This window comes from Saccostrea echinata, unplaced genomic scaffold (genome assembly GCF_033153115.1).
Source record: "Saccostrea echinata isolate AGI-Se365-2 ecotype Australia unplaced genomic scaffold, CSIRO_AGI_Sech_v1 ptg000036l, whole genome shotgun sequence".
Taxonomy (NCBI): Eukaryota; Metazoa; Mollusca; class Bivalvia; order Ostreida; family Ostreidae; genus Saccostrea; species Saccostrea echinata.
In genome coordinates, this window is record NW_026889785.1 from 1,936,253 (window position 1) to 1,962,133 (window position 25,881).

General features: G+C 32.6%; 1 protein-coding gene across 1 annotated transcript in view; it reads right to left on the minus strand.

The window, feature by feature from the left end:
- Positions 1-22,801: 22,801 nt before the first annotated feature.
- Positions 22,802-25,881, minus strand: part of LOC133199840 (uncharacterized) — a 55,487-nt gene continuing 52,407 nt past the window's right edge. Inside the window, exon 6 of the mRNA XM_061335666.1 lies at positions 22,802-23,625. Within this exon, the coding sequence (XP_061191650.1) occupies positions 22,802-23,625 (824 nt within the window). The remainder of the gene's footprint in view (positions 23,626-25,881) is intronic.

Sequence of the window (25,881 nt, forward strand, 5' to 3'; positions counted from 1 at the left end):
TATTTTAAATATGGCTATCGATGGATCAACATGTCATTCTGTGTTGTTTGTAACTAATATTATCCGGATATATAATGGTGGCATTTTAAGGGTGAAAAAAATTCGGAAACAACAAAATAAAATTACTCGGTAATGTATTACAATGTACATATTTGTTTGATTTTCTTTCTTTTTTATTTCAATAAAGATGGACAGAAAATGTGTTAAAAGTAATTAATTATATGCACATAAATTTTAAGGTATTTGATTCAATACATTTTTTAAAGGGAGCAATACTGAACATTTTTTAAAGAAAATTCATTTGGAATCCGGTCTTGTCTTTTTCATTCATTTATTTGAATCTCTTCACCATTTTACAATTACGGGATATAGAGATTACAAGAACATATCGGTGATCAATACAAAATAATGGATAGATATTGCAGGAGTGAAAAATAAAATGAAAAATTTAGTGCTTTGCTATAAATGTGAAGTATTGGAATTCTAGGCCGGGAGCACAGTTAATTGATTTTCTTTATAAACGAACAAAATTTTCTTATATTACTAGATTGTGATACAAATAATTTTGAAACGATGAGTCATTTATAGTCTTTTTTATGCATAAAATTGGTTGATTTATAATAGTCATATAAATGAATTATAACTCACATGCATCGGCAAATACAGGGTTAAATATTTCCGGGAGGGGGGGGGGGATCAAATGAAAACACAAATTGAGTTTCTGTTTTAAACAACTGTTTTATTGATCATTTTCTTTTTTAAAAAAAATTATTGTTTCTTTCGGGATGCGCCCGATGCACCCCTTAAAAATATATTGGAATCTTCTTTACGCTTTCAACACTCTTCTTACGACAGTGATCAAGGTCATTTACAACAGCGATCACGGACTCCGCGTGCTGGGACTTAAACTTGTTCTGCTATTATCTCTTGTCAATCATAGCTAAGATGACACCCGACAATAACGATTGATTTTTAATTCGTGAAATTGAACGTTTTACTAGTATTTAATGGGTATAAATAAATACCCGTGGATCTTATTTCTTAAATTTATCCTATTGTCTGTAAACAGTGAATTAATCTGCCAGTGTATTCGTGAATAAAATTATAAAGAAATAAATTCTGAATAATTATATATTAGTTGTTTTATTAATCACGCAGTTCTAGAGCATATTTTTTTTTTTTTAGTTTTTAGGATTGGACATGTATACATATATATTGAAGGTATTGTTAAGAGCCGCGATTAATGATTGCATAATTAATGATTTTTTTTTTTTTTTTTTTTTTTTTTGGTTGTTGTTGTTGTTGTCTAGACGGGGTTTGAAATGGTGGTGGGTATATTGTTTTTATTTGATAAACACAATGCCTCAACAGAGAACTAAATAATTACAATACCTATCCCCCGGCTTTTCTACCATATAAAATTTTAATGATAAATTAAGGTTTAACTCTGTAATGAAACGATATACTTACCATTCTGAATAATGTGCATTTAATGAATTGCATGTATCGGGTCCCGCTGGATATGGATATCCTTTTATTTTCTTAGAACGGGCACTTGTTTCTATGATAATTTTTCCTCGATGGTATACTTACTGAAACAAGTGCCTGTTATATTTAACCCTGTACAGATTTGAAGATACAACAGTAAGATCGCGGTAGTCTACCCCCCCCCCCCTTTCCTGCACAATGTTCCTGTTTGATACAGTTTACTTATTACCTTTGCAAATTCTAAACAGAACCTTTTTTAGTCAAATGAAATTATTTTTTTACTAAATAAAAAAAATGTATAAATCAATCAATAATTAAAAAAAAAGGAAAAGAAAATAAATCCGTTTACAGAAATCATACGCAATTTAATTTTTTTTTTTTCAAATCAATAACTGAGTTTATTTGTCAGTAATAAAACGACATTTTAAATATCAAACTATAATTGTAAAAACAATAGATGTTGTAAAAGATTATGAATTACAAATATAATTATTTTTTTCAGTGCGTAATTTAGAGTCTAGTGAGAAAAGGTTTGTACACATACGATGATAAGCATTTCACCGCGCGGGTCACATACTCAGTGATAACTGTTAATTAATTACAACTGAACATTGAGTATTTTATCTGTAAATATAGTACTGGTGTAGGGAGATCTAATCTTAATCTGAATGATTGCAATTCTTAACTAATCTTTGATTAATCCGTAATAATTGAAATAAAGTCAGAGAGATTCCGAATAGAAAATCCAGATCGAGGCCAAAGCGTTCGAGAATCGTGTACAAAGCGTGTGAGAAACGTGTACAAGCGTTTCGTGCAGGCTTTCGTGTAAACCGTGCAGCCTTTCGTGCAAAGCGTTTCGTGTAAACCGTGTAGCGTTTCGTGCAAACCGTGTAGCGTTTCGTGTAAACCGTGCAGCGTTTCGTGCAAACCGTGTAGCGAGCGTGTGCCGTTCGTGCAGCGTGCGTGTGGGGTTGTAGCACGTTTCAGGGTCTGTATTTAGGTATATCTGCATCTGCATTCTTACATGTATATATAGGTATGACAGATATTTAAACACTGTACCTGTATTTAATATACACTTATAAAGACAATATTTCTTTATTTTTAAGTACAGTTTTTTTAAAGTATTGTATCTATTTCTTTTTTAAGTACAGGTAGATTTATACTGTATTTGAAAAGTTTTTACACTTGTAAGTAAGTTCCTTTATAATTCAATATAAAAGCGCATATAAATGTCCTTTTGCGTGTAAAGTACATTGCAATACAACAAACGTTTCTTTCTTCCAAGCTTTAACACCTAAATTATTTCTAAGCAGATTCATAGCATCAAGAACGACAAGCTTTGTTCAGTATTCATATTCTATTCAGGATTTCTTGTAATTACAGTTCTCGTAACAAACACCCATGACAATTTAAAATAGTAAATTTGATAAAAGCAAGTACATGTAATTTTAAACAGTTCGATCTAAATACTGGGTCCAAAATTTTTTAAAGCAAAATGGAATTGTAACGATCACACCCGAACTCTTGACATATAATTTGCTTAACATTAAAAACTTCTTATATAATAGGCAATGGAATTTTCTTTGCGTATTCACATGTAAATATTGTTGGTATCTTCATTTACTTAACACTTATGCATTCTTCCTGTATAAAGCTTTGTTATAAAAATAATGAAAAAGAAAAAGAATTTAATTTATAATTCAACAAGCTACCTTTACAAAATCATTATATTTAATGAATGACCTTCATGAATTTTAGTAATTGCAAACTTTTTTTGTTTAATTAAAGAATTCGGCAAAGTACGTGTAATGAAAAGGTGAACTAATAGTGATCAATCTCATTATCCAGCGAACAAAAGGAATGATTAATAGGGCAAAACTTGTTATTGGTCATTGTATCTGTTATAGCAAACCTTTTACAGGGTTGAATACAAAAAAGACTTACTAAATATTTTTTAATAGTTAAGGTCATAAATAATGCTTTGGGGGGGGATTTTATTCAAGAATTTATTTTTTTTAATTAACTAATTTATTTTTTGTTTCGTTGTTTGTTTTTTAATGCGAATGATATAACTTATAAGGTGTTAATTTTGTATCGTTTCAAGGGACTTTTGAGCTTAATTACTGTTCGTTTTCTTCAAATCCATATACCCCGGTATAGGGTTCATCAGTCTCATAGAAGGCGAGAGGAGCCAATCCGGTTACGAGATTGTTTAACCCCATATATTTCTGTGGACAGTCAATAAATTTGTTCAAATTTATTTTTTTTATATTGTTCAATATACATATATATATATATATATATATATATATATATATATATATATATATATATATATATATATATATATATATATATATATATTTATTTATTTATTTATTTTTATTTTTTTTTTTTAGCAGTGTTTGAGTCTAAATTGACTGTGTTCTTTCTTTGGCACAATACCAATTGGGGAAATTTGAATGTTTCAAAGGGGGATGAAAGAAAAAAGGCCCAGCAATTTTATGAGCGTCAGCTCTTTCTGTAGCTTGGTGCAAACAATGACTGGGTTGTGTAAAGCAGACATGCCATACTCAAATGATCTGGAAGATCTTGCACCCAGATATTGTAAATCAAATCCATACTTAAATTCTGAAACAAATAATCATAAATAATGACATCATAGCCTAAAATATATATTGTGGGACATTGGGGATAATATGGGTCAAAACATAACTGCCTTACCTGCGGGATAATGTCAATTGTTTGTGCTTTGCAATTTGATCCTACACTCTATACAAATGCACTGAAATTTGCAGTTTTCAAATTTGCATACCCCTTCCCTATTACATGGCCAGCAAATTTCTCTGGAGATTCTTTTTTTTTTTTTTTTTTAATTTTAATCTTAATTTTTTTTTGGAGTCTTTGTCCAAACTTTGATCAAAAGGGGGAGGCTCTGTAGTTTCCTCTCTAGATCTCTGTGCCTTAAACACGAATTACACACTAACCTTTCCCAAAGACGTACCCCTAACCTGCCTATACATCCTAATTTGTTTATCAAAAGTTTGCCAAGATATACTTATAGATGATGCCATATCAGGACCTGTCTCTGAATGTTTCATTTGGAATTTTTCAGTATAGATAGCAATCAAATGCAAAATTGCTGTGTTCCATTGAAATATAGTGTTAATTGTTTGTTCTGTCTTTTTGGGTGCTACTGAAATGTTACGAGTTCTACCATAATTTAAATGTGTACCCATTATTTTTGGTGGTCGGTACAAGATTGTTAAAAGGTGGTGCTCCCAAGGTCAATATATTGCTCTTCCCAAATCTTCTGTTTAGGCATTTAGGGAATCAGTGCCTATAGCTATCTATCCACCCTCTTAAACATAGATGCACATCTTAATACAACTGTATGAGTCAATATATTCTAACCTAACTATCCATCAAGGATTAATAAAGGTACGAAACTATCAGTGGTCAAGAAAAGTAATAGGTCTGTAAATTTTTGTCCTACATACACAAGCATTATATCTGCCCAACCTGACAGGGCTAATCTAGCTATGTATATCAAACCATACAGGATATGGCAAATAAAGTGTCTAACCATACAGGACGAAGTAAGCTATCCAAACCTACAGGATACAGTTATAAGCATATCCAACCATACAGGATATGTCAATCAAATTGTCCAACTATAGAAGACAAGCCTGCTTATCCAAACAAGGCAAACATACACCTGAGGATATGTAAATATCTAAGCATGTCCAACAAAGCAGAGCATGTCAAACAGAGTGTTGAATCATAAAGGACAAATTTTGTTATCCAACCATATATGATAAATATATATACATATCTATATATGTGTGTAAGCATATTAAACGATACCAGATGTGTCAAATAAAGTGTCCAACCATACAGGACAACTTCTTTATCCAACCATTCATGATATATAAATATTAACATAGCCAACCCTACAGGATATGTCAAATAACTGTCCAACCATACAGGACAACTTGTTTAAACTATACAGGATTAATCCTGGATATATATACACATATACTCTATACAAGCATATCCAAACATACAGGATATGTTAAATAAATTATCCAACCTTACGGGATAAATTCAAATTATAAAGGATATAAAAATTATGTATATAAGCAGATTCAGCCATACAAGACATGCCAAATAAATTGTCCAACCCTGTAGGACAAACATGGTTACCCAAGCACGAATTCTATACATATAAATAAAAAACTCTTATACTAGCATATTCAACCATACAGGATATATTGAATTAATTGTCCAACCATATAGGACAAATTGGTATCAAACCATAACAGATATATACATATATATATAAATATACAAGCATATCCAACCATACAGGATATGTCAATTAATTGTCCAACCATACAGGACAAATTGGTTACCAAACCATACAGGATATATATATACTGTATAAAAGCATATCCAACCATACAGGATATGTCAAATTAATTATCAAACCATACAGGATATACATATACTGCATACAAGCATATCCAACCATACAGGATATGGTAAATAAATTGTCCAACCATACAGGACAAATTGGTAACCAAACCATACAATATATATACACCGTATACAAGCATATCCAACCATACAGGATAGCTAAAATTAATTGTCCAACCATATAGGACAACATTGGTTACCAAACCATAGAGGATATATATATATATATATATATATATATATATATATATATATATATATATATATATATATATATATATATATATGTATGTATGTATGTATATACCGTGTACAAGCATATCCAACCATACAGGATATGGCAATTAATTGTCCAACCATACAGGACAACCTTGGTAACTAAAACATACAGGATATATATACACTGTATACAAGCATATCCAACCATACAGGATACATCAAATTAATTGTCCAACCATACAGGACAAACTAAGGTTCCAAACCATTAAAAAAAGTGATATAGTACCCAACCATACAGGGCATAATACCATGGTGAAATGTGCCCCCATCATTTTTTTTTTTTAATTATGAGCCCAATGGGGCTAATAAATCACCTTTTGGCAGTTCCAAAAACAAACAAAGCTTAAATAATATACAATATGAATACCTGAATATGCTTACCGGTGTAATTATGCATCCAGCCCCATGGCAAATCATGAAATCAAAATAAGCGACTGACCGTAATAGCTACATGATGAACAACAAATGCAATTTACTCTAGCTACATGCATTTGCCATCAGTTATACATGCCATCAGTAGCATTTGCCTGACAGGCCACAGGCCTAAGTTCCTTAATGAAACCAAAAACACTGAACGCACTTGTAATCTACCCAAACCTGACCATATCAAAATAAATTGTTATATAAGTATTAAAGTTTTATAATACTGCCCACAAGCTTTGAAGTGCTGAAACAACTGACACCCTAACACTATTCTAATACTTTGTGTAACCATGTGTTCCTTTTAGGTGCACACTATTTTAACAGTTTACTTTATTCTCATTTTCTGATGACCAAAATCTTGAGTGATTCAAAAGTCGTACACCAGAACCTGCCTGATTTAGCATTTAAAAGCCTGTTTACCAACGACACCTTGACATTGAACCATTCAGATTCTATTAAGAACCTGCTAAGATTACCTGGTGGTTTACTATGGAGAATTCGTTATGTACACATACACTGTGCACTCCATGACCCCGGATTTTTCTCAGCGAGTGAAACATCCTCAACCCAGTCGAATAACTGAACATATAGACGACACAAATCATTAGAACCTGATTGTGTACGTACTAAAGCGGGTTTAATCTTATCAACTTCTCCAAGCCTACTAAAAGTATGTCAATTTAATGGAACCCGAATATCCTCTATATGGAACCTTCTCGCCGAGATACAGATAGAAATTGACATTTAACTGTTCTAAACAAATTTTGCAAACGAACAATGAATGAATGTCCTTGAATCAAAACACTATTCTGCATGACTGAAACGATATAAATACTCACACCCTAGTAAAATATGTAAACCATCTTTTCGGAGCCCAAAGTTATTTTGATAAAGATGAGGCTAATAGCCGTAACTAGATGGCGCTTAAATATAAAACCCGGAAAAACCCCTCAAGACCCATGAATTGACACAAAATAGTGATAAATAAAAATAATAATATAACACAATCTTGTATGTATTTAGATCACATAAATTCATTTATATACATAAATACACATGATGGTGTACAACTTTTAAACTCAGGATGTAGTTTAACAAAATAAAGTGAATACATTCAATAATATGTAAGTTTTTCTAGAAGTCCAAACTCCTCACGTAATTTCAAGAAAATTGGAATGACAGTTGATACAACATTATGACCTACAACAAGAAAAGGATGGTTTGATTTAAGAAAATCTAAGAAATATAACAATGCTTGATGAATGTTGATGCTACATGTACATGTATTACCATTAGGATTCATTTGGAAAAGTAAGATAAACTTGTAATTTTGCTAGCTGTAGCTTTTTGGCTTATTGGCTGACGAAGATCAATGTACACATGTATGAATCCTTAATTGCCATCATATGCATCCAGTTGTGTCATGTTCAAGGAACCAGACAATTCTGTTGATTCTATTTCAATACAACAAAGGTGTTCTTTTCAGAAGGAGCTGCAATGAGCTGAATTCATTCTGTATATTCAGATTTTGAAGCACATATCTAATGAGTGGGATATGTCTGTTCCTCTTTACTGTATCCTTTTGGTAGTTCTTTTTCTGAAATGAACAAATTATGTTAATATTTAAAGAACTAAAATACATGTATTACTTCTTTCTTACATTGCAAACATGGTATGACTATGTCTATATTATGAATATAAGACATTTCTGTCAGATTATACTGTAGCAATACATTTTTTATATATGTATTCAACAGATTGTCATGAATCTTTTAATCAAATGCATATATAGTCGGCCTCATTAATCTGGACACTTTTGTTCCCAAGGAAATTATTTGGATTAACGAAGTGTCTAAATTATAAAAAAAATTGGTATATGTAGATAAAGATTAAATATTTTAGTTTCTCAATGTAGGTCACATTCTAAGGCCAAGATCATGGGGTTAAAAGAGGAAATAAACATGTGAAATACAAAGACCCAACAATAATTGTTCAAGAGTTAAGGCCAAAGAATAAAGTTTTTGTGGAAAAAACACTACATGTACCTGTCAATGACACATCTTCAATGTGAAACAATACATATAGTAACTAACAACATGCTGTATGTGTATTAAAAAAGCAGGCTTCATATTTTAGCAGCTTTGGCGCAGACAACGATGCGCTAATTCAAGAATACCATTAAGAAATCATTTATAAATACAATATACAGCAGGAACAGATATAGCTCAAATTCATGATTTTGTCAACAATTTCCACACCCAGTAATTGCGCTAAATTTTAAATAGCCAATTTATGTACACGAACAGTAACTATTATATGTGGAATTAAAATACATTTTTTACATCATTCTAATTCCATGGTTTTTAATCCAGTCTTGTCCTATTTACCTTATTGACATAACTAATATTCTTTTGTAACGCTGTATATGACACTTTATTATATAGCCAAGGATCATGTATGTCCATAAGATCTGTAACATGAAAAAAAAGACAATAAAAGTTTCAGTAGATAGTTTGATCTATTTAAAGGATATTGTAGAATTTATTAACAATTCTGATTTAATTTGTAAATTTAATTTTTTGTAAATTTAGGTATGATAATGTGAAGAAGTCAGTATGTACATGTATTGTTAAAAAACCATGTCTCATAAGTTTTTTAACAATACTTACTTCTTCAGATTATCATACCAGTTCTTTGCTGTTTTAGTTGAAACAATTTCATTCAAGTTAGAAGACATCTTTACATTTTATAATTTTTGGTAACATGTATTCAGTTTTTAATTCAATTTACAATGTGTGTGGGTTTTTTTGTATGCATTTACTGGTACATGTATTTAAGTCAATAGAGCACCTGACTAGTGATGCAGGGGTTCCCAGGTTAGATTCTCAGTCCAGCCATACATTTTCCTCCTTTCCTGTCACACATGTAATCTACTTTATGTACAATTACTGTAGCAGATCTGTCTTGTATTTTCCTGAAATATGTATATGAAATTTGAAAAATTATTTACTTGAGAAAATGCTTCTACATGTATACAATAGTTTGTACATTATGGTGCGTAACTTATAAATATAAGGACTAAAAATTTGAAATTTAATAAATTTATAATAATATAAAACACCTCCACCCCCCCCCCCCCTTAATGGAAAAATTTCTGGATTTTCCCTGATTCATGTGCAAGTGTAAATTGAAAGGAAAAAAATAAGAGAGGAAACAAATTAAGCTTTAAATACAAACCAATGGCTACTTTGAAGTTAATGTAAAAAGCCCCTTGATATTACTCTTTCCAGCTGACACTTGATTCGAATGGCCACCTTATTTCCTCAGAGAATGCTGAATACACTGCCTTAGCCTAGTCCATATTTTGCTTCACCTGTAGTATCTAATATTTCTTTTAGTATTTTTGATATCTTTTTATAATCAGGGCCCTTTTGAGCATACAACAAATACATATATAAATTTATTACATGTGCATAATTATTACGTAAACTTGTATAATTATTTAAAAATCTTTTGAATACAGCACCATTTAAACTGTGATTTATCATCTATGTATATGGATTTTAAGTTAACATGTAAAATACATATACTTAAATAATACACAATGTTAAGTATTAAACAGGTCAAGTACAATCAGAACATTTATCTGCATAGGTAGAATTACCTACAGACGGCTACTGTAACTTTATTTAGCTACTTTTGGTAGCTTTATTTAGCTATTTCAATGCATCTTTTTACAAATTTGCTTTTTATTTCAAAAAGACAAAAGATCTAGAATCGCAAGTAAATGTCCACTATTATTTATACAAGGGATTAATATTTAAAAAGCGATTCAAAGCAGAGAAAGTTTACACATTTCTGTGTTTTAACGCTTTAAGCAAAATATGTATTTCTTTTGTTTGAGTAACTATACACAACCTCGTGTGCGTTTAGGCACAGATAAGTATGATTACTTCACATTGTGCTTAATAATTACCAATCCGGCCTTTATCATGTTCACCAAAAATGTCTGGTCTTGTTATTTCATTCAAGAAGTAAGAGTCTGTTCATAAAATAAGTTTGACTTTGTAGCTAAATAAAACTACTTTAGGTAGGTAAATAAACCTATGTAGGTAATTCAAGCTACGTAGCTAAATCTAGTGATTGTACCAGACCTGTACGTAAAACAAACATGCACCATAGTCGTAAATATTCACCTGATGTATCTGAAACGGACACTGCAAACAAAACATTTGTTCTGCAAAAGTTTTACTTCTTCCATCATCCAAATTAACATCTACAGGGTCATGGCCTTTAATCAGTTAATGTCTATATTTAAAATCACATCAGACACAGATACCGGCACCCATGTGGTGCTGCAGTGGACAAGGAGTAGTTTCACCAAAATTATGTTTATGGTCGGTTTCAGTCTCATTTTCATTTCGATTTTTATTAAAGGGCTTCAATTTCGAGAACCGTGAAGATTTAATATGTATGGAAACTTTGTCTTTTAAACGACGATATTTTCTCGACTGCTTCGTTGGCCATCTTGTAGCATAGACAATAATGTGTAAATGAAGATTATTATTTGGCGGCGTTGCGGAATCCGGAAAAACAGCACGTGCTAATATGCGGATTCAATCTATCACGTGATTGCTATCCGTCTCTACCTTAAACCGATGTCGTCCTGATTTATCGACTACCTTTACTCTCTCTTCTCAACCAGAGATCCAAACGTCTCCGTTCTTGTTTTCAGTTATATATCTTTGGTCACATCCCGCGTCTTTCACAATATCATTTTTTTCTCTGTCCAGTCCTGTCAAACCTAACCACTTCATATTTACTCCCCAGCAGTATGTCTCCATTAATTTTGGAGGAATGTATACAGATGAAGTATATGGAGATAACGAACAGTATTCAAGCTCAAAAGTCCATTATACAATACAAAATAGGAGCAGAGCAAACACGGACCTCCAAACATCAGAGGTGGGATCAGGTGCCATGGAGGAGTGAGCATCCCCTGCCGACCGGTCACACCCGCCGTGTGCGCCTTGTCATGATCGGGAAATAACGGAAAAATCCGTCGACAATTCAGTGTGTAAATAATGGCCTAACAATTAGTATGAAAAACGTCAGTCAGCATTTGACTCAATGATAAATTGTATTTGCTGACAAGGTCATTGTATCGACCATAGAACTTACGAAATGATGACTTTAAACGAGACAGCTGATATTCTTGTTTCATCAACTTATTTGTCAATAATTTACCTCGTTTTAGAAATTGTACATACGTAGAGCATGCTCTTGCGTATCGAATCAACTGGGAGATATATACCCCGTATGCAGGTGATGAAGGTATATTGCTGCATAAGTAAGGGAAGTTGACGATTGAAAAGTTAAAGTCATCACGTTTATCATAAAGCTTGGTTGTTATATTACCATTAACGTCTATTTCAAGTAAAATATCTATATATGAAACAGATGTGACAGACTCTGTGGTATTACAGAGTAATTCTCTAACTTCTGACTTCATGAGTATGGTGATGGTTCCCTCATATCTTCTGCACATTATCATCGCACTTAATAAATAGGAGATTCCCGTCATCGGTGACGGTGTGGGACCCTCCTAATGAAATGGAGTGAATTTTAAACTTATTTTCATGTATTTTATGACCAAAGGAGTCCACCTGTAGGAAACGTTTGTAATCACTGACCCACAGCCTGCCTGACGTACCACAGGAGATATAACTAACATAGTCAACTTCGGGTATGACAATACTGGACTTGATGACAGCGGGCAGGTAAAAGTACTGAGGGAATAATACATCTATAAAAAAAACAAAATAAAATAATCTATAAGCCGAAAAAATACCCTCTACATAAAAGTAAAGAAAATCTAAAAAAAAAAAACAAACAGCTTTTTGTTATTAAAAATTATAGAAACTGATTTTGTAGACAAATAATCACCTACAAATACATTTTTTTTAAACAGCAGTGATACATGCTATTAAAAAATGGATAATTAAAAATTATTTTAAAAATAGAATGTTTATATAATTTTTAGGATGGATCACCGTTTGTTATCTTCACCCTTTCATGAGTAGTTTAACTATAAGGCCGTGGTAAATATGATTGTTTTAGGTCCCTTTATTCCCTTTAAAAGATACTCTCACGTCTGACAAAGAAAAAAAAAATTAAACAAAATAATGACAAATAAACGAGAAAACAAGCTGTAAGATTTCGTATTCACTAAATTCAAATATACAATTCATGTAAAAATAAATGCAATTAAGTTTCTTAAAATTGAGTTCTTGTTATAAACAATGTAGAAAGTAAAGATAACGAATATTGATCGATCTCATAAAATCCACAAACAATACAAATTTGTACTGAGAAAAAAATATTTGATTGAATATAATAGTTTGGGCACTGTCGCATATTTATTATCAAATTTTGATACAATTAATTAGTTTTAAGATTAAATGGGCTTTTTAAGTGCGATATCATTGAAATTACATAAATTTTCTCTGTTGTAACTGTATTTCAATCAATATGTATTTTTTGAAAATGAAAATGAGTCAATATGCAAAAATGTCATTTCAAAGAACCAGATTTATTCAAAGAAATGCTGTCATATTTGTTTTTTTTTTCAAATTAGGGACATTTTATTATTGATGTTTACATAAAAATACTCCCCCTTTCATTTTTCCCCTCATTTGTCTTTTATGTGATAGAACTTGAACTTTTGAACAATTTTATATAGATTATGTATTTGTCTTTAAATAATAACAACACTGATGGTCTTATTGTATATTTTATGAAAAAAATATCAAAAATATGTACATTTTCATGTAAATAATGGATTCTGTTATGCATATGTGGTTTGTTCACAAATGCCAAGGAGGGACAGAATGATCATTTTTTAGTATTCAGGGGAATCAAATGCAGGTATTTGATCACTCACAAATGTTGACATTGAATATAAAACACTCAGGAAGAGGACAGTCAGGAAAGTAAGATTTTCACAGTATATTTTCATTAGAATCCGGTTATGGCTGGAGGGGTTGGGTATATAACTGAGATTTCCAGGACACTTCTTCTTGAACCTATGATGCAAGAGGGGTTTTTGTATATCACAATAAATATCCTGAAAGTCAGATTAGGTTTTTAACTTTGCAGACAAGCTATAAATGTATGAATTCAGGCAATAAAGAGGTTAAATTGGATTTCTCGAAATATAAATAATAGAGGAGTATGAGTTAATTTCATCAAGACATGCCAATCTTATTAAACTTTGTATATGTAGTTGCATTTGAAATTGATCAAAGCTACCATTAAACACTGTTTTGATAAGAAATAGTTCCCTCTGAGTTGTAGGAATTTGTCATTTTTGAAGTAGAAGAATATGAGGTTAAGGTAGTTAGTTGACCGACAATTGGTGGGGTCACCTATTTCGCTAGAATCTTTTTATTTTTCATTGAAATAAGACGTATTTAGTATATCTTTGCTCAGAATTGCATGGATTTTCAGAGGAACGAAAGTTATTTTATTTGCAAAGCAAACTTTGAAAGTTAAAGGTGGCAGGGGATAGTTTCGTACTAAAGACCCGGTCAAATTTCTTTAAAAAACCGAGATATCCGTATATTTTTTTGATATATTTTTTCCATTTAAAATAATTTCTGTTTCTTTGGGAGTTCCAAATATCCCTGGTGGTATAGATGTTTAACAAGATTATTGGATATGATGGGACCATGAGATATCCTTTTGTTCCAGCCTAATACGGGCCCCTCTGTAAAGGCTTCCAGGCGTTTAAACTGAACCGTGAATGGTCTAGTCTCACACGGCATCCTATGGCTATGTGACCAGGTTGGTTGCATCGATGACAGATTATTTCTCCTTTGTTTATGATATTGGATGCTGCCCGTTGTTGTACTTGCTTGTTGAAGGCTGATGATGAAAACATATTTTTCTGTCGGCGTGGTTTGTAAGTCCATTCTCTAGAACTTTTTCTGTTATTCTTGTATCCTCCTCTGAACACTTGAGGAAATTGAGATTGTTGACTTGCAGATATTTTGTGAGATAGTTGTTGAACCATTCCTTTGAGTTCTTCCATGGCTGATGAGATATTGGCTGACTTCAAAATGTTTGGCTTTGGAGTGTGGTCTTTGTCGTAAGGCAATTCCAAGCTTGTTGTAGTCTTTGATAGTGTCACATTTATAACCACTAATGCCTTTTCATTCTTGTCAGAGTCCAGTCCGTAACATTCAATGTAACATGGAGTTCATGGCTGTGTATTTTATAATACCCTTCATAAGACCTTTTCCTACGATGACTTCGAGTCAAGCACTCCATGATGTAATATCTTCCTTTTCTGTTTGGCACCATAAGAATTAGCTAGTAATTTTTCTACGCTTTGAACACCACCATAAACACTACCCAGAGTCTCAAGAATATTTTCTATTAGTTTCTCCAGTCCTTGTTATATACCCATTCGTGCTGCTGAGCCAATCATGATCTTCTGATTGCGAAGTCCTTTTGCTCTTAAGTGTAGGTTGGATCCTTAAGTGTCTTATTCATTTCATATCTCCACACATCATAGGAAATTTCGGATTCGTGTTCTCCTCTAGAAAAAGTTTTAATTTTAGGGTGATATGGAGATAATGTTACTATATCTTCGATATTGCTTCAGTGTCCGGTAGAGTAAGTGGTTGGAGTTGTTGGATAGGCATCGTGTCCTTTGATTTGATGTAACTTTTAATCCAGTTGTCTAGTTCTTCTGGTGTATCATCTTTAGGATTCAATCGCATTCCTTGAAACGTTTAAAACATTTTTTATATTCTTTTAGAGGTGTAGTATTTGTAAGAGCTGTAATAGGACCTGTTGGTTGTTTAGTGATTGCTTTTTATCAGTTGCCTTGATATGATTTCATGTTGAATTTAACAATTATTTTACATGTAATGTTGAATTTTTCTTTGCTGGAAATTTTCACTACCGGAAGTAAACAAAATATCACTAAAATTGAAATCCAAACCGTGGAGTAGCTTTGGTGTTTTCCGGTACTGGAAAGGTTGTCATTCCATAATCACGTTGGGCGTCATTCTAACCTGGGGTCTTGGGGTGGTCCAGTAGGAATGACTTATTTATTGGGAACAAGCAAGGATATATATGTATAAAGTTGTTCAGTTGTGTTTTTGACCCTGTAACATAAAAGCTTAATAAACAACATTGCAAAAAGATAATTCTTACCTTCATGTTTCCGAATCAAATGAGAATACTAATTAACTCACTTTATATAAAAGACTCAAAAATATTTGCTCTTTAAAAATTATCTACGTCTGCTTATTATTTTAACAAATAAAATACTATTACATACTAATATACTGATACAATTTTCACTGCATAATCTCATGTAAAACCTTTTTCACATGAATACAATAAAGAAATTATTTACATGTATGTTTCATTAGTATTATGATGTATCATGATATAAAGTCAAGCATGACAATCTAGAAATTATGCTTACTTCACATCAGATGTAAAGGTCGTAGAACAATAGCTAGTCTACTCTTTCATCAAGAAAATTATATCTAAGGTATTATATCTAAAATACATTGACTTCAGTTATTCAATTCACTGCGCTATATCTATAATTATAGTACAAATCCTGTCTTTCTTTCAAAATAAATGTTACGCATACTTATACTTTCAACATAATCAGCCATTTCAATAGAAGAGGTTTCTAAATATTTTTACCATTACAGAAGCAAATATTTATGCGTTTAATATAAAGACTATATAGGTACATACAAATCAACTGATCTGATTATGGGATAAGTTCCAAAGCGTAAAATTTCAATAATACTGACTGACACTGAAAATGCACTTTCAACAAAGACTGCCGCATAGGAACCAAATTACACAATGGGAAAATTCCCTCCAAAATTATCACATGACCAAATTCTCTACAATTGACCATAACTGACCAATTGAATACAAGGAAACGGGTATTTCCTCTAAATATAGCTATAGTGTATTAAAGTTTAAATGAAATATATGGAGATAACGAACAGTATTCAAGCTCAGAAGTCCATTAAACAATACAAAATAGGAGCAGAGCAAACACGGACCTCCAAAACATTAGAGGTGGGATCAAGTGCCATGGAGGAGTGAGCATCCCCTGCCGACCGGTCACACCCGCCGTGTGCGCCTTGTCATGATCGGAAAATAACGGAAAAATCCGTCGACAATTCAGTGTGTAAATAATGGCCTAACAATGAATATGAAAAACGTCAGTCAGCATTTGACTCAGTGATAAATTGTATTTGCTGACAAGGTCATTGTATCGACCATAGAACTTACGAAATGATGACTTTAAACGAGACAGCTGATATTCTTGTTTCATCAACTTGTTTGTCAATAATTTACCTCGTTTTAGAAATTGTACATACGTAGAGCATGCTCTTGCGTATCGAATCAACTGGGAGATATAAACCCCGTATGCAGTTAATGAAGGAATATTGCTACATAAGTAAGGGAAGTTGACGATTGAAAAGTTAGAATCATTACGTTTATCATAAAGCTTGGTTGTTATATTACCATTAACGTCTTTTTCAAGTAAAATATCCAAATATGAAACAGAGGTGTCAGACACATTGGTATCTTTTATCTCAAGCTCATCGTGATATATCGTATCGACGTAAGAATGGAAATAACCATTGTTAATTGACAATACGTCGTCGATATATCTAAATGTCCAGTTGAAGGCCACAGAAAGTGTTTTCTTCTTTTCATGTATAAGATTTTGGACAAATTCTGCTTCATACGAATGCAAAAAAAGGTTTGCTAATAACGGGGCGCAATTGATACCCATGGGAATGCCAAAAGATTATTGGAAGACCCGGTCTCCAAAAACCACATAGATATTGTCAATCAGAAAACTTCAGAGAACTTGTGTGTACAATCAGAATGTTTTTAACAAAATAATTTTGCAAATGACCCATGACAAAGTAATTAAATTTAAGAGTTCCGTTATAAAAATATTACAAAAATACATTACAAAAATATCCACATGAGTGACATGGTTATTTGGAACGAAATTAACATTACTATAAATATATTCGTATTAAATAAACTTATGTGTAGCAAATAATTTTATAAATAATGAAAATAATAAATTTATTCATCATAATAAATTGGTAAAAATATTCACAAATATCACTCTGTCACAGTGGTAATGGAGCAGAAGGAAACAAATGACGTTTGATGACCCTGCAGCGCATTGGGAAACAGTTTATTTTAATGTAGAATTAGGAGTGAACCCTTCACAAATTTTGAAATAAATACAGTCAGAAGACAAAATATTACTAGAATATCATTAGACTTTTAGTACACAAATAGCATGGAAGATTTTTACTCCAGCGTTTTGGAATTATGTCTCCTTGGAAAAAAAAACACACGGACAAACAGAATGACGATTTCAATAAAGACCGATAAGATTGCATATTTATCTCATATTTTCATCAATACTCCTAGATCCTGTATTTTTCCGTTCGCTCACTGTTCGTTCAGCGTGCGTTCACCGTTCGTTCACCGTGCGTTCACCGTTCGCTCTCCGTTCACAGTTTTGCATTCACCGTTCACCGTGCGCTCGCGTTCACCGTTCACAAAGCGTTCAGCGTTCGCTCTCCGTTCGTTCACTTTGCGTTCAGCGTTCAATTATCGTTCAGTCTTCAGTGTCATTCGGAACTCCGAAGTGAAAGGACTTATCTTTTTTAAGTAAGGATTTTAAGTAAGGATTTACGGGGTTTTTTAATTTAATAATTTACATAACGTGTTTAAAGAATCATTATTTCATGGGGAAAAATTATCCACAATATTCTAACTCATTATTTTTTTTTATTATTCTAACTTAGATATAAGGCTATTTATTAATTTACTCTGGAAAATAAATGTTGGTATAAGTATGTTCCAATGTAGAACTATGCTGAAAAATTAAATTTTAACACGGGCAATATACAGATACTTCAAGCACTGCAACATTTTATAATTATGTTAAAGACGACAAATCGTTAATGGAGAGATAATTATCCAAGTCAAATAATTACGCAGCAAAATTACGAAAATATTTATTTCTAACTTATTTCTAACACGTTGTTTGGTTTTTTTTTTCAATTAATACAGAAATATATAGAACTAGTTCTGAGAGTTATACATAGTACTGCAGATATCCTGTTATTTTAATATCTTTGGAGCGAATTAAATTGACAGTGTGGTTAAAGGAAATATCTATTTAAAATGTAATACACTACAGAAAATTCTTTACTATAATATATAAAGTCTATAGCTATTGAGAAAAAATTCTATCTTCACCGTAACTTTATATGTTTGCCATTCGATATGATTAATAGCAGCCACCCCCCCCCCCACCCTTTTTTCCCCTAAATCGGTTACTTAGTCAGTATTTCCAGTATATTTTAAACATTTAAAAAGAAGTTCATGTGTTTTGTAGCACAAAAATTTCAGTCTCAAAACAAACATGCATCTAAAAAAGTCACTAAAAAATGTAGTTCAAAATGTACAAGTGTCGGCGGTGGTATTTTAAACTGGCAGAGAGTATGTTTCAAATCCAAGTGTTAATGCCCAATGTATTTTGATTATTTATTTATTATTGAAAGGTTGGAATCAAATCTAGAGATGATAAAAATAAATGTTAAAACTTGTTGGAAACACTCGCACTTCGGCTTCTGCGTGACGAGACTTTCACACCTGCACAGTATCGAATGATTTTGATTGACAGGACAAGCACGTGGACTTCGTGTAAACTTGAAGCAGGAAAATAAAAACGAGTATGACTGTCAAACAGATGGATTAAAATTTTGTTGATAAAAAAATGTTACTTTCACTGTCTGATACATTTAGAAAAATAATTAAGAATTTTTGTTTGATATAGGTACAAACATTTAGTGAAGCCTGAAAAGGGGGGACTAAAATGGAATCCCCCCTCTCTCTCTCTCATTTGTTTAATAAAAAAAATTGACAGCATATTACTTAAATATCAAGTTCTGAAAATTTAATTTATAGCAAAAAATATGAATATGCCTCTTCGTATTATCTTGTCCGAGTATAATCACGGGGAAATATCTACAGGTACATATAGAAGTCTGCTCAATAAATCATCATGGAAAATAGAAATGACACATAAATATATTATTGCATTAAAAATTTAAATACGAGCGTATTTATACAATACGTCAACTGACCTTTGTAATTTTTTTTTCATTATTTTACACGAAATCGCCTTGGTACTGAAATATATTAATGGATGTTAAAACCGTTTTAATTCATTCTATAAGTCAGAAGTTTTCTCTCATTTGTAATGGTTTTTTATATCAAATAAGAATAAACATTTTTATTTTCCAACTATAATAATTTTATCTTTTATACTACAGCGTTTGGCAACAATTGCAATGTTTTACAGCGATAAAAATCGTGTGATTAAAAACTTAATGTGCATTAATTTTGGAGCATTTATCTATTTATTCATTTATTGGTTTGTTTATTTATTTATTCATTTATTTTTTGGCACCTGACATTAGAATACAATAAAATAGATTCAATGCAAGGAAAAGATCAGAGGCATTCCGAATAATTCGTTCATCTTGCGTTCACCGTTCGTTCACCGTTCACTTTGCGTTCGCGTTTGCGCTCCGTTCGCGTTCTGCGTTCGCTCACCGTTCATCGTTCACCAATATATATATATATAGGAAAATCCATAACTATCCCTACTAATTCAGGATATAAGAGAAATCCTCGCATGTGAGTTAAGGCTAGGTATAGGCGTTTTTATGCAAATGAGCTAATAAAAATGCATAAGAGGTATATTTATAATCCAGAGAAAGTGTTGATTTATTTTCTTATGCATACTTAGTACCCACGATATGTTATAGCCAGTCCACATTATGATGTCATATTATGACGTCATTGATCTTACCTACTGGATGTAATGAAAGAAATCAACAAAACAGCTTCGGCGCAAGGGATTACCCTATTTATTTTTACATCAAAATTGTTTAATTCTAAGAAGAATATTCTATAGATTAATAAAACTGCTGCACAAATCTTAGGCATTTTCTCATTTGATTGGAATATGAGGAAACTTATACCGGACTGTATATTTTTACCCTTATTCAACTTAAACTTTACATTTAGAAATTATACAACTAAGCTGTTGATATTTGTGCAGCAATAGCAGCAAACTTTGGAATAATTTGCTTCTAAATATACTTTGTTTCAGTTAAATAAAATAGAGCATGCCCTTGCGCCGAAGCATTTTAGTTGATATCCATTATAATCTTGTGTAGTAAAGAACAATGACGTCATAATATGACGTCATAATGTGTACTAGCTATCACATGTCGTGGGTACCAAGTAAGTCTAAGACAATAAGTTTTAACTTTCTCTGTTTAATAGATATAGTCCTTAGGCATTTTAATTACATTATTTGCATAGAAATGCCTATGCCTAGCCTTAACTCACCTACTCTTGGTTTTTTTTTAAAAATTATTTAACAACCTCTCAGCTGAAAGTAAACAAATCTACAACAGCTCGATAGGGAACTTGCAAATTTGAGTACACAAGGGAAGGGTTTTCTTGTCACTCAGGATCTTTTTCACGCATGAGTGAACAAAGTAGTCCCAGAAAGCAGTCTCGGGGACTGTTGTGACTGCAAGGTTTGCTTTCTAGAGCAGTCCCACTTTTTGAAAGGAAAAAGGTGAAGATAATGAACCTTGATCGATCTCAAAAACCTATAAACAGTACAAGTCTGTGAAGAGGGCAAAAAATACGGACGGACACGCCCCTTTAGAAAGCATGACTCCTCTCTCGTTGACCAAATACATCGCATAAATCAATAAGAACAAAATTTAAGTTTAAAGAAATATCCACCGATGATTCAAATTTTGCATGTTGTGATTTGTGAATGGTGGAGTGGATCGCTTTCCTTTATGATATAATATGTATTTAATATGTCCTTGTCTAGCAGGTAACCTCAAACTGATCCACATCATTACCTCAGTATATCATCTTGTCTGATAAATCTTCTGACAGAAATGAATATAGATTATAGACTTATAGTTTACATTTACATCCAAAGAGAACAATCTCGAATAAAATGCTGTCATATTTTTATTAAAACAACAGGCACAAATTTAATTAATAAATGAAAATGAATTATACTTATCAAAATTCATAAGTACCGCAAAACTAGACATGTCAAAACATTAAACACGTGGATGAAAAAAAGCTGCCTTGATGTTCACCATCACTCTGCAACGTCACATATTTATGACGCAATAAGCATCCTTTTGTCATTGGTGAAATCATATATGATAAGAAGGTTCAACTGGTACGGTAATAGTGGTTGGATACATATAGTGAAACACTCGTTTCCTGGAGATACGAAGGTCTTTTATAAGCAATGCAAATTGTGATCTAAAAATAAGAAAATCACAAAAAGCAGTTTCTTTATAATTTTAATGCTTCAAGCTTTTCACGTCTAAGGTCAATGTATTCATGATCAGAGCACTGATGAATAGAACTCTCCTGACATACCTAAAATTGTAAATTCTTCCTTTGATTGTTTTCCTGAGTTTTTGGAATGAAAACATCTCACAATGACCAAGATATAGCGAATTTGGAGGATGGGTAAACTCTGTAAAAGTACCTTTCTTCAGAATTCTCTGTGCTTCCTATGCTTTTTCGCAGCAGCGTTGTCAGGCACAAGAGAATTAACTCGGGGACAGGTATTTGGACGTCCCTTACAGAAAAGCTGCTGAACTTTCCTCACTGCAATGTTAATATAAAAACTACCATTTATGGCCTTTCTTGATGTAGGTTCGTGTAATATCGGACCTCTTGACTAATGTGAAAACCTGTATAAGACATGGTTGGAGCTCTGGCTTCTCCTTGCAATAATAAGACCCAGCTTTCTCTCTGATTCCACTTTTAATAATTGTTCTTCCTTTTATGCAATTAAAATGCACCAATGTTTTGATACCCATCACCGATGGAAGAAAGCATGGGGTGTCGGTGATTATGAGTTCTTAAATAGTACTTCAAAACTATGGAAAAAGAAAATTAAATGCTTCTTTATTTAATACGATATATCGTAGGAGGCGTTGCTTATTGAACGACCCTCATACTTGTACAACTTTATCATGTTATTACGCTGCCCCAGATACAGGTTTTGCTTCTCGTCTACACACACAGCCAGTGGATGGCGTATACCATGTTTTCTTGTCAGCACGAGACGAAGAAACCGACACTCGTGATCCAAGAGATGTACACTAGGGTTTTGGTAAGCATCATCACATACTAGTACCTGTCCAAGGATATCGGTACAGATACCATAAGGCTTGAAATCAGAATAAGGTGTTTGACCTCTGTAGTAAAATCGTTCTCGTTTTAATTTATCCACCACAACCACGGCTTTTCTCACCTCGTCAGAGACCCATATATCTCCATTATTATTTTCTGTGATGTATATTGGGTAATAAATACCCCGCCTCAAACCATTCATAAAGTCTAATATCTGCTGTCCCGTCCTGTCATACCTTATCAGTGCATCTTCACAACCCAACAGTATGTCACCATTGATGCGAGAGGAGTGGACACAGAGTAATTTTTCACATCCTTCTTTCGCTGTGATGAGTGTTGTGTTGGTTCCTTTGGACGTCACCTCCTGTACATTGTTATAGTCATCAATAAATAAAAGACTCCCATCCATTGTTACTGTGTGAAACCCTTTTCTGCTGGTGAATGAAAGTAAATGTGTTTTTGTTTTCTCTATTTCGTGTCCGGAGAAGTCAACCTGAAGTAGCCATTCATTATCACTGACCCAAAGTTTTTCAGATGTTACATAGGAGATATGATAAACACCATTAACTCCGGGTATGGTAATACTGGAAAATGATGCATCTATAAAAACAAAAATATTCAACTTGAGAACGCAATTTATATCTTATATATAATAAATAAGTAATATCAAAAAGTAAGCAAGGTTCGTTATATACTTCGTCTCTACATATGGTTATTCATTGTCCCCAATGCACGTTCAGTATTTTTGTTAATTAATTGCAAGTATTCTCAGTAGTTTTTGTTATCACGCGCAGTGTATTGTTGTACATAGAAATAAGCACTATTGAAGTTATCCGATTGACTCAGTATCAAATAAATACACTGAAAGAACAGGAATACGAAATATCTGGAATTGAGCAAGATGTTTAATCAAAATCAAATTTAAAAAATATAGGGGCTTGATAAAGCATTTACTGGACTCTGCAATGTATCTTAGTAAGGATTTTCATGAAGTGTTGGATTCTAAAATTCAGAAATTATATTGAGCCTTAAAACAAAGACATTTTTTCCTACTTGCTTTGTCATCTGGAACCATTACTTATTTGTAGAATACATCTCATGCATACATTTCCAAAACATTTATTCATCCCTCGTTTTTATATTGCTACGAAGTAGAATTCATTCAAAAACTGCTACATGAGGGAAAAAAAGTGTAGTGGTTTTGGTTTTTATTTATAATACAAGTATTTGCTGGTATTTCAGTATGATAATTCTGTTTACCTTATGATTTCAGTTGTTATTTACGTAAAACGCCTTTAGTACATGTATTTTATAAGCTAGGTCATGTGTTGACATTCCACATGTTTTACTTTTAAACAGGAAGTGTCATCCATGTTGGCAGTCTTTCCATAGTACTTTTGGTAGCTGTGTTCTGATTGGTTCAGTGAGCCATAGGATCTTTGATATTTATTGACTTTTATTTTTGGGCCTATAGCTAGGGTATTTACAGCCGTTTTCAAACAGGTTACTTCACTTGGGTTGGGGAACACAGCCTTAGGCCTCATGGTTTAACAGCACTATTTACTTAGTACCTTTTAATCAGTGCTAACATCTCATGATTTAACAGCATTCAAAGTCTTAGCTAGGTTTAGTTTTTCACGTTAGTTTTTTTATTAAGCTAGGATGTAAGTTTTATAGAGTAAATTTAATTTCCCCTTTCCAAGTCCCGCCTGGTCTAGGGATATGTCAATAACAGGTATAATTTCTAGAACCACTATTCAATATCTATTATTATTAAGGTCTTACGTTTCAGTCGGAAGACCTTATAGTGATTGTACTGTTTATTAAGGTCTTCCGTTTCAGACGGAAGACCTTATAGTGATTCTACTGTTTATTAAGGTCTTCCGTTTCAGACGGAAGACCTTATAGTGATTCTACTGTTTCTTATTATTATTAAGGTCTTACGTTTCAGTCGGAAGACCTTATAGTGATTCTACTGTTTATTAAGGTCTTCCGTTTCAGACGGAAGACCTTATAGTGATTCTACTGTTTCTTATTATTATTTTTTCCCCCTTTTCTTGTCGGAGCGATTTATCAGAGATGGCTGGACGGATTTTCTTGAAATTTTCAGGGATGATAGAGAATAAAAATACGCTTAGGCGTTTTTTTCATTTTTTCAAAAATCACTTCCGGTCGTCAGATATGTCCGATTTCCGTTTTTTTCAAAAATATTTTGTCCGAGTGAGAACTCAGAAACGGTAAGAGATTAAGACACCAAACTTATATGAGTAATAGATCTTGAGGAGTAGGCAAATCCATTTGGGTTAAGAGCGTCAGCCGTCACTTCCGGTCGTCACAGGAAGTGATCAAAGAAATCGAATTTTTTAAATTTTCTTTTTTGATTTTTTTCTTTCGTCACATTGTTGCATCTTATTTGTAGTTTCGAAATATGTCAGTCCCACCGGAAACAAAAACGACAACTTCCGGCTATAAGCGAAAAACTGCATAATTTGAGTATTTTAGGTTCCCATATATATTTTTTATAGATAATGTATTTGAACTGATTTTTGAATATGTTATCAAGACTGCAAATGTCTAGTGCAACGTCAAATATCTGTAAAATTCACTTCCGGTCGCACGTTTAAATGTCCGCAAAACAAAAACTTGTCCGAGTGAGATCTCAGAAACTGTAAGAGATTTAGACACCAAACTTATAGGAGTATTAGACCTTGAGGAGTAGACAAAACCATTTGGGATAAGAGCGTCAGCCAACACTTCCGGTCGTCACAAGAAGTCATCAATGAAACCAAAAATTTAAACTTTTCTCTTTTGGAATAAGACTTGAATCATATATTTGTTTCTATTTCACAGTTACGA